The sequence below is a fragment of the Galeopterus variegatus genome, unplaced genomic scaffold, assembly GCF_000696425.1.
Source record: "Galeopterus variegatus unplaced genomic scaffold, G_variegatus-3.0.2 Scaffold8774, whole genome shotgun sequence".
NCBI classification, from domain to species: Eukaryota; Metazoa; Chordata; class Mammalia; order Dermoptera; family Cynocephalidae; genus Galeopterus; species Galeopterus variegatus.
In genome coordinates, this window is record NW_007734885.1 from 56,119 (window position 1) to 66,038 (window position 9,920).

The 9,920-nt window shown below is 35.7% G+C and overlaps 1 protein-coding gene across 1 annotated transcript in view; it reads right to left on the minus strand.

Annotated features, from left to right (window-relative positions):
* Window positions 1-5,428, minus strand: part of LOC103608753 (activating signal cointegrator 1 complex subunit 3-like) — a 10,131-nt gene extending 4,703 nt beyond the window's left edge. Inside the window, exons 1-2 of the mRNA XM_008593152.1 lie at window positions 4,967-5,428; window positions 3,178-3,325 (exon numbers count right to left, since the gene is read on the minus strand). Of these exons, the coding sequence (XP_008591374.1) occupies window positions 3,178-3,325; window positions 4,967-5,115 (297 nt within the window). The 5' untranslated portion in view covers window positions 5,116-5,428. The remainder of the gene's footprint in view (window positions 1-3,177; window positions 3,326-4,966) is intronic.
* Between the last annotated feature and the right edge of the window lie 4,492 nt (window positions 5,429-9,920).

A 9,920-nucleotide genomic window follows, 5' to 3' on the forward strand; every position in this document is an offset into this window, starting at 1 on the left:
TTTTTCAAAACTATAGTACAATATTACAGCCAGGATACTGACATTGATACAATCCACTGAACTTGCTCAGATTTCCCCAGTTTTTCTCGTACTCAAGTGTGTGTTAGAAATAGTGTGGTTTTACTCTTTTCAAAGTCCTTGTTTAAAAAAAAAAAAAATGGGACTGACCAGATAGCTTGGTTCATTAGAGTGTGGTCTTGTAACACAAAGGTCCAGGGTTTGGATCTCTGTATTGGCCAGCTATCAAAACCAAAAAGCCAAAAAAACAACAACTAAAAAAGGATATATCATTATCTAAACTTGTGATCCCTTTATTGCAAATCCTTCCTGATATTGAGTGGCTGTTCACTATACTAAAAAATAGTAAGTTTAGAAATGTTTGTTGTTGAATTGGTTTGTTTTAGAGAAGCATCTATTCTAACATTTATGTGACTTCTAAGGTGGACAGCATTACTTGGGGATGTAAAGGCAACCTGAAAAAAAATTTGTGAGATAGTTTTTGATGTCAGTATCATCCACTGGACACATTATACAATTATTTTGGCCATTTTCCAAATTTATTTTATTTATTCTAAAAGGAAAACATTTCTATATGTCTATATATCATAAGAAATCCTATAAGTCTAGGGTTCCTTCTAGAAACAAATATGTATTTTTGGCATTCTCATGTGGAAACTACCTATTAAAATAACATATTAAAAAAGTAGAAAATATTTTATTAATTTTAGTCTCGCTCTTTAAATTGAAAAACATTTGTAAGAAATCTATATTTAAATAGTTACCTGCTCAAATGAATGAACGAAAGAATGAATGAATTCTTAGGTCCATGGAAAGGGTATAACAAAATATACTCGAGGTCCTCAGGTAATTGTCATCTTTTTCTAACATTTACAATTATTTGGCAAAATCACTATCAGTCAAGAAAACTTCTCAATACATTGGCTGTTTTATCAGTTTTTAAAAGTACATGAGTACTTAAATTTTGGTTTTCCTTTTACTTCTTTAATATACGCTATAGATTCCCTTATAGGCTTTGATTTCATTTGCTAAGACTTTAGTGCTGCTGAGGATACCTAATTGAAATGAAGTAGCCCTGATGAACCAAACTATCCTTAGGAATAAAAAAAATGTAAATTCAACACAAATTTTCAATTCAGCTCCAATCCTATAACTTGTCTTATGAATACAAAATTATGTCTGGAACTAGATTTTGAAATAGTCAAGCCACAGAATGCACTTCAAGTACAAATGATGGTCTTTCCCCTGCTAGAACCAATAGTCACTGAGTATAGAAACTGTACCACTTGATGTTCTTTTAGACTGACCAGTGTGAAAAAGTGGTCAAGGGAACACTTAAATACACAACTTCTATAAAGCATTTAATTTTGTGAAACAACATTCACCACATGAAGCAAGACTTAAGATGTTTTTTTATGTGTACTATTAAACTAGTTACCAATATAATGTCTTCTGTTATTAGCAACTCATTAGGATTCTACTTTACAAAGCCCCCAAAAGTCATATCTGGCTTTTATATTTATATAATCTTTCTATAGGATTTAATATTATTATTTTTCAACCTATAATGTGTTTACATATATTTATTGAGTATATATATATATATATATATATGTATATAAAACATGAGCTATTTTCAAAGAAACTGCAAAGACATTTCAACACCAGCCAAACATATTTATCTGAGGATTAATCTTCATCTATTGAATCAGGCAAGAGCACTGCCATGCATACAATTATTTAATTAGCAGCCAAATCCTCTGCCAGTCAGCAGCCGTTCCAGGCATACTGATGGGGTAGAAGATGCAAATCTCACAGTCGTACTGCTTTTTCTCATTACTACTGCAATTAGCACTTAAATTGATGCTTTAAACATACTAATTTCTGGAATAATTCAGGATTTGTATGTTACCTGGGATCGTCTCACTGCAGAGCCGACACCAGATTGCTCTGCAAATTGAAGCACTTTTGAGCCAAATAACCATCATCATATCAGACAGAGCCAATTTGCATTTGGTTTTAAAGATAACAGAATGGCAATTTATGCAAATAAATTAAGTAAGTTTACTTCTGAGTTCTCCCTGAACTAATTATAACAATGTTCTAATTTTTCATCACATCTAAAACTTGGCTTAAAATCAATATATGTTATGTCAGAAATCTGTTAACAGAAGACTTGTTTTGACTTAAATATACTGTTTTTATTCATAATTTGGATGGTAATTTAGTTAGAGAGGTAGGCATTTATTATGAATATTTAAATAGTTTTTTGTGCCAATCTGGGGTTCAACAGAAACTGAACAATCGGACTTTTATGCCTGTTACACTTTTCCCAAGATTTGCTCAGAAAGTTTCATGTGGAAAAAAAAAAAGATACAGATTAGAAGTTTCTTTAATACCTGCATTTGCAAGTCAATATGTTAATTATGTTATAAATCCTGAACGTTTATTTTGACATGTTTAGGGTAAAGTTGCTTAAGTCTTAAAATCCAGATAGACAAATATTTCTGGCATCATTCATTCATATTTTTGGCCTTCCCAAAGAATGTTTGGACAGATGACCCATGTTTTCTTTCAGAACATAGATTTAACTTTCTATATAAGTTATATGGTTCACTAAATCATGAGTTTTTGAAAGAATACTTTAGAATTTAGGAATAATAAAGTGATTAAAATAAGGGGGGAATAAACAAGTAACTGAGGGAATTGCATGAAAATATACTCAAGCATTAAAAAAAAGAAAAAGTACCCTAAAGAAAGGGAGTAGAAGGGCTCCTTGGTAATGAAGCCTCGTGATGGACAAGCCCCAAGAGGCCTTTCACAGCTGGCTTAACAGCATTGCACTAAAACAACTTCTAATAATGCCAGTACTACTATTAATCATGATGACTGTCATCATTTTTAGTATCATTTACTGAGTTTTTATTCTACATCAAGAACTATATAAAGCAGTTTACATAATAATATCTTGTTTAGTTTTCACAAGAACATGGGACAGATACAAGGTTTTCATGTTCACAATCATGGTTTGTAAATGGCAGAGATAGAATTTAAGCCCAGGTGAGCCTGATTTGAAAACCCATGCTCTGAATTAGAAAATTCTTGGTACAATTTCTCAGACTGAGTAGGAAGCCTTCAAAATATGGAAAAGATTCTTACCTGCTTTGTTTTTGCGGCATGTAGTTCACTTTCTACCATGGAGCTGAATACATGTTCTTTCCCTCCACAGACATGGATCAGTTCTGGAAGGCACTCGATGGAGGCCCGGGACCCAGCACGTGGGCCCTTTATAATTGGGTTCCATTTCCTAAGAAATAATATCAACAACAATCAAATAATTATTTCACAGCACAAACGAGATTTTCTGACACTGGTGGTTTATGTAATTAGAATTTTTTTTTATTAGGATATAACATTTTAAAGGCCATTATGGTAAGTTTTAAAAATCAGCCAGCATTCTCTAAGTATGAACCCACAGCAGTATTACTAACATTGCAAAGAATGTGTAAATCATGAGAGATCTCAGTAGATACTTAGGGTTCACACACAGTAGGTGTCTGTCTACAGGAAGGCACTAATATGAAGTAATGCTTCCATGTGAATAAAGTACTGATCTGGTGCCCTGACATGTTTTTAATGGATTCAGGCAAATGTCTCTAATATAATTACTTGAATAAAGTTTTAAATTATAAATTGTTGGAAACATAAAATTAAAAGTACATTTTGGAAATGTCTGAGATTTATAGCATAACTCGTGCCATAGCCCAGGAACATGGGCCACCTACATCTTAAAGCAAGAAGAAAAATACAATTGAAATTATTTTAACATGGCATCTTAAGGGTGCCAGGAAAACTGGGTCAAATCTCCTAGGCCCCCAGCAGCTTCTGTAACAGACCTGGTGCTGTGTGGGGTAGTACCTTAATGCACCTTCTTTACTGCTGAAACCCAACTCTCATAACTTTTAGTATCATATTGGAAGCGTTCCTGAAACTGAGATGCAGGCGCATATTAGGTGTCTGACTTTCTCCCCATGCCACCTGCTGCTGGTATGGCTCATCATCTGCATGTGTCTTTTAGTTTCCAGGGACATCCCATGATAGGGACTCAGGTACCATGCTGACAACTGCCCTGGACCCCAGTACACGTGAGTCAAATGGAGGGACTTTCCTGAGGGGACCCCATGTGTGCCTGACATTTTTTGTTGGCTACTGTATCAAGATGCCTCAAATGACTGCCACCCCTTGTCCAGCTGACAAGAGGCAGAGTGTGCATGATGAAAAGCTACAGCCAGACTGTTTTGCTGTCTATATGACTTGAACAAACATTTTGGCTGCAAAGTATCTCTCAACTGGTGTGAAAGAAACATTTCATTTAAACACTGCCAACGTTGCTTGTATTATGTACTGTTCTTTTCCTTGCTAAAATATTTGTAGCCATGTACATGAGACCTAAGGGTTAAATAATTTGATGCTAATATAAACTCAATTCGTTTAAGCACAGGTTATATCTTGAGCTCTTAACAACAGAGTTTTGGACATATACTTTGGACAATGGATTTCAGATCCCTCAAATCTCTTCTGCAATAACAGAAATTGGTAATTTATTTTGCTTTAGATCACAAAGAACTTTAATAATGTCATCTCAAATAAAGGCTGATACTGTAAAGGAATAATCACAGTTAAAATAGAAATGTATGCCAGCAAATGGAAAACAATTTAGGTAGGAGAAGGTTAAAATGAATTGCAGTTCGGCGTGGGACTATTGATCAAATTCTAAGTGAGAATGTTATGTTACTAGGTCATGTCTCCCTCTGGGAAAAAGGAGCATTTTCAGTGTAAATAATTAATACTCTAGGCACAACATGAAATTCCAGTGACTACACATATATAAAACAAGTATTTTTTGAAGTTAAAATAACACAATTACACTGAAAATTAAAACAATTACCTGAAAAGGTGAAGATGGTGAGGTTCTATGTTTGGTACTGTAAGAAGAGAAGAGTCTTTTAACCACCGGCCCTGGATCACCATCTGAATCAGGTTGGTGATATTCAGCACAGTCACCAGCCAGCCCTGGTTTGCAGCCACATCCAGCATGGCCTAAACAGGAAAAATGCATATGTTACAAGAATATCATGGCACTTGCCCTCTCCATTGGGAGTCTGATGTTAGCCTTAATGAAAAATAAACAGAGAAACCAAACCCTGTATCTCTAAATTACCATTCATAAAAATAGAAACCAGAAAACAAACTGCATTTGGATCGGAGGGAACAAATTGAATCTCCCACAGATTTACTGTACATTACTTCTTCCTACAAAGGGCCAAATACTAAACTTTTTTAGAGCAGCAAAGATAGCTAGATAATACTGGTATCCAGTAATAAAACAAATACAAAAACTCAGTGTCCTATGAGAGCAAATACTTATATAAATTCACTGTATCAAGAACATTAACATTCACACAGTCTTTCAAATTTAACATCAATAATGATAAGGAGATAGAGGGTTTTCTTGTCAAAAATTTAATTTCCCCAACAAGCAGGCTAAGGTAGGCCCTACTTTTCAATGACAATAATATACCACCCACTAGCAAAGAGGGCAACTGCCAGTGGCACATGTGGAATGATGAGAAGCTATTCATATTAGTCTATACATTTAATCTAATGTTTTATGGACAAACAAAAGGCTGCATTTGCTTAAGGCAAAGCTAAACAGAGAAATCTTATTTAAACAAAGGAGAAGTTTACACAGGCAAAGCTATTTCAATTACATTAGATTCTGGAGAATGCTGACTTAAAGACACATTAAGTTAATATCATGATCTTAGGCAGCTATTTTATACAGTTTTAGGACTGTATTCTCTTGTTTTGTAAGTGAAGAGATGAAGGTAAGAGAAATTAGATGTACCTAGCAAATGCTTAAAATGATTCTTTAATAGTAAATATCTCACTGACAGTAAAATATTTATAAAATACTGTACAAAATTAGTAGATATTTAGAAATAATTTTTAAGGTATATTATGTTAGTAAAATACTGATGCAGATACATCTTCCTTCTCAGCTTTGTATTTCCTATTCTGTGTCCTCTAACTTACAAAAGTAAAATAGTTTTAAAAATATCTGGCCAAAGCAATCTATTGTTTCTTTATATACATTACAGGGAAATGGAACAAATTTTGTGAATATCATGATTAATGTGATGGAATAGTCAAATTGGTCCTCAGAACCCATTAACCTGCTAGTTATATATCATAAAGACTGAATGTTTATCATAGATATGTTTATATGTCTATATGATTATGTACACATGTGTGTGAACGTGAATGTGTACGTATACATGTACAACTGCACGAGGGTACTTCAAAAAGTTTGTGGAAAAAGAAAATCCACTTATATCTTTCCTTTTTCCCACAGAAGAGAATAATACAATGTCTTTCCTTGAGTATATGAGATAAGCAGGTCATGATCAATACTAGTCAAAGACAAAAAACCAAGAAGTTCACAAGTCACAACTGTTGAGTCCTGCGCTAAGGGAAGAGAAAAAGAAAAACGAAATGAATAATTGTCCCTAATGCAGTATCCTGATGATGTTAGAACTTGTAATGTGGAGTAACTATGGCAATTTGACTTGTGATTTTACACTACAAGTTGACTGGAAATAAATTCCAGACCAAAAGCTCACATACCAGAAGAGTTGGATGGATGAACCATATGTTTTTAACTTTGAAGTTTTCATGATGAAGTTGAAAGATTTCATGAAATTTATGAGAGTTCCCCACAATTTTTCATTGTATGATCCAGATGTGAAAATGTAAAAAAATCATGCAAAGTACTGCTTACGCGAAGTAAATGAAAAACCATATCATGAATTGAAAACTATCATTTATCTTGTTTTAATTTGGAGAAAAGGTAAATGGGGAGATCACGAATCTGGGACGGTAATAGGTTTTGTGACTGCCCAAATGTGGTGAACCAAATGTTGCTACACGTTCCTCTGTTCAGTCATTCCTTAGTCATCCTGTTCTCTCTGCCCTCACCGTCTTAGTGAAGACCCTCATTATCTCTCACCTGGAACACTGTAATTATGCCTTTATTCTCATTCCCATATAATTATTTTTCAATCTGTCCTTTATATTGTTACCAAAATTAATTTCTAAAGAGGTAAAACTGATGATGTCATTCCTCTGCTTAAATCTCTTTAATGGTGCCACACTGTGTAGTGGACAGAAACTAATACTTCTCTGAATGACGGTCAACACCTTATGATCTGTTAGGTTCTTCTTGCTTTTCATTCTGGCCACTTTCCCCTCTGTACTTTTAGTAGAGCAAATCATACCTGTCCTTTAAAGTATAGGCTCCTTGACAGCAAAAATCTGGAATTATTCTTTTTAACTCCAGCCTTAGCACAGTGCACTTGAGAAATATTTATTAAAGAATGTAGGTAAAAATCCAATTACAATGACTGCAATAGATACCAACATTCTGCCTAAGTTACTGCACATCTACCATCAGCATGGTGGAGGAGAAAAAACAGAAGGTTTGATGTCAGATAGATATAGGTCTGAATCCTAATTTTGTCCCACTTACAACATATAAATTTGGGGAAATAATTTAACCCTGGGTTTCTCAATTATAGAAGGGATTTTATACCTCCTTATAGAGGGTAAAATGAAATAATGAACTATGTGGGGTACCTAATATACTGCCTGCAACACCGTAGATATTAATAAACAGATGTCTACCTAAATTCTTCTATGGTGAGATGAAAAGAACACCCTAAAACAACCCATTCTTTCTAACAGGGATTTCTTTTGGTCCTTTTGGTATTGATTTCTGCACTGAGTAATCTAGGGCTTTGAGGACAGGACAAAGTTGGGAGCAGATGCCTGGGATGGGCAGACTGGTTCATCAGGAGAGGTGTGCAATTGCAAGAAAGCCAGGGAACAAGGCTAAAGACAGATCCTGCAGCTCAGACCAAACTGGAGGCTGTGAGCCTTGCTCTCGGTTTGAGTGGGCAAGCCCATGTCACAGTTCAGAAGTCCATATTTGACAAGGGCTAAGGCCAAGGGATGGTCCAGGTAAATGGGCTTGAGGGTCTGGGTTAGCTTGCACTGACACACTTGTGTATGACTGAGACCAGGATGAGCTCCCTGTGTCTCACTGTCTTTTACAGCATTTTCCTGGCACATAAGGACTAATAGGTATATGGGCTGCTCCAGAGCAAGGCTGGCTTTGGTAACAGCTGGAGATCATGACTGAGTTTCCCAAGCCACCTCAAAGTACTTTACAGAGATCTAATACTCAGCCACAAAAGGCTGTTTTAGTGCACTGAGGAGAAATAACCCTTGATGTTCTTTAGCAGCTTAGCGTTAACATTAGGCAAATATTTAATCTCTCTTTACCTCTTACCCACTTTCCACTGGCACCTTACCTACCAAAGCTAGGATGATTCTGAGTGGAGGAGAAAAAATGAATGAGGGCTGACTGTGCATGAGACTTTCTCCTACTAGGCTGGAATCAACTTCAATTGATTTAGAATTCTTTGTTATCTCCAGCCATGGCAGAATGGAAATTTCTAGCACTACAACTTTATATTCATTTATAAAATTACACTACAACTAAAACCTTATGATAACTAACAGAAACAGTGGGGCTGTCATTTATTGAAGACAGGTGGGTTGGAGAGGAGGTGACAGGTTTGGTTTTGCACACATTTTAACTGAGATGCTACTATGAAGCCAGATGAGTTCAGATAAAAATAAGCTCCAGAGAGAGTATGGGCTATAGTTGTGGACTTAGAATTCCTGGGCACAGAGTGGGTAGAAATGATAGTTAAAATAAGCAGCCCTGGAGCAGAGGTAAGAAGAGAAGAGTAGGGCTACCTGGAAATGAGATCTAGGAAGGCAGGAAAGAAAAGGGGGAGGGAAGTAAAAGGCACTACTAAGATAATTATGATTAAATGGACGTTTGTTAAACATCTACTGCTCATAACTGTCAAACACTCTGCTAACCATTTTATGTAAATTATTTAACTTAAACCCACTTTACAGATGAAGATGTTGTGGCCTAGAGAGGTAAAGAAGCATGTCTAAGGCTGCCTAGCTCTGGTAAATGGGTAAAGCTGGGATTCAAATTCTGGGGTGTCTGACTCCAAAAGGCTTGCTTTGACCACTACAGCACACTGACTACAAAGTAAAGAATGAGGAGGAAGGGCTGTAGTATTTGAATGGAATTCTGAATTAGCATTAAATATTCTATGAGGAATGTTCATACTAGATAAAATGGGACGTTGAGAAGGTTTCCAAATAGGACAGAGTGTTTAAAGCAAAGAATAAGTTTGGATCAAGTGTAAACAGCAGTATAATTCATGAACACGTTATACTGGTTTTAAGTTGGTGTGCTATGCTACAAAGAGACTTAGCTTGACAGTTTAGTGTCTTGTGCCTCTAAATTAACTGTAAGACTTTGGGCAAATCATTTAACCACTGGTTTCTGTTTTCCTTACCGAAACTATCTAGGAGTTTGCTTAGGTGCTTTTAAAGGCTTCTGCCTATCTTCTGTAAGCTTTACTCTTTCAGCAATAAAATGCCAACATACTCATACTATATGGTTATTTGTTGTTACAAACTTTACTTTCTATCTTTCCAGCTGGACTGTAATATCCTTGAGGTCATGGGTAGCATACGAAGAAGGTACTTCAAAAAGTCATGGAAAGATTCATATTACCTTTTAGTTCTATTTTTCCAGGAACTTTCTGAAGTACTCTCATATACTAAGCAGAAAATAAGCTGTACAGAGAAAAGACCCCTCTGGGGTCAGAGGCAAATGAGATTTCTGCTACCAGAGTGTGTGGGCAAGGCCTCACAGAAAACAAGGGCTTGTCACTGAAGAGCTCACTCAC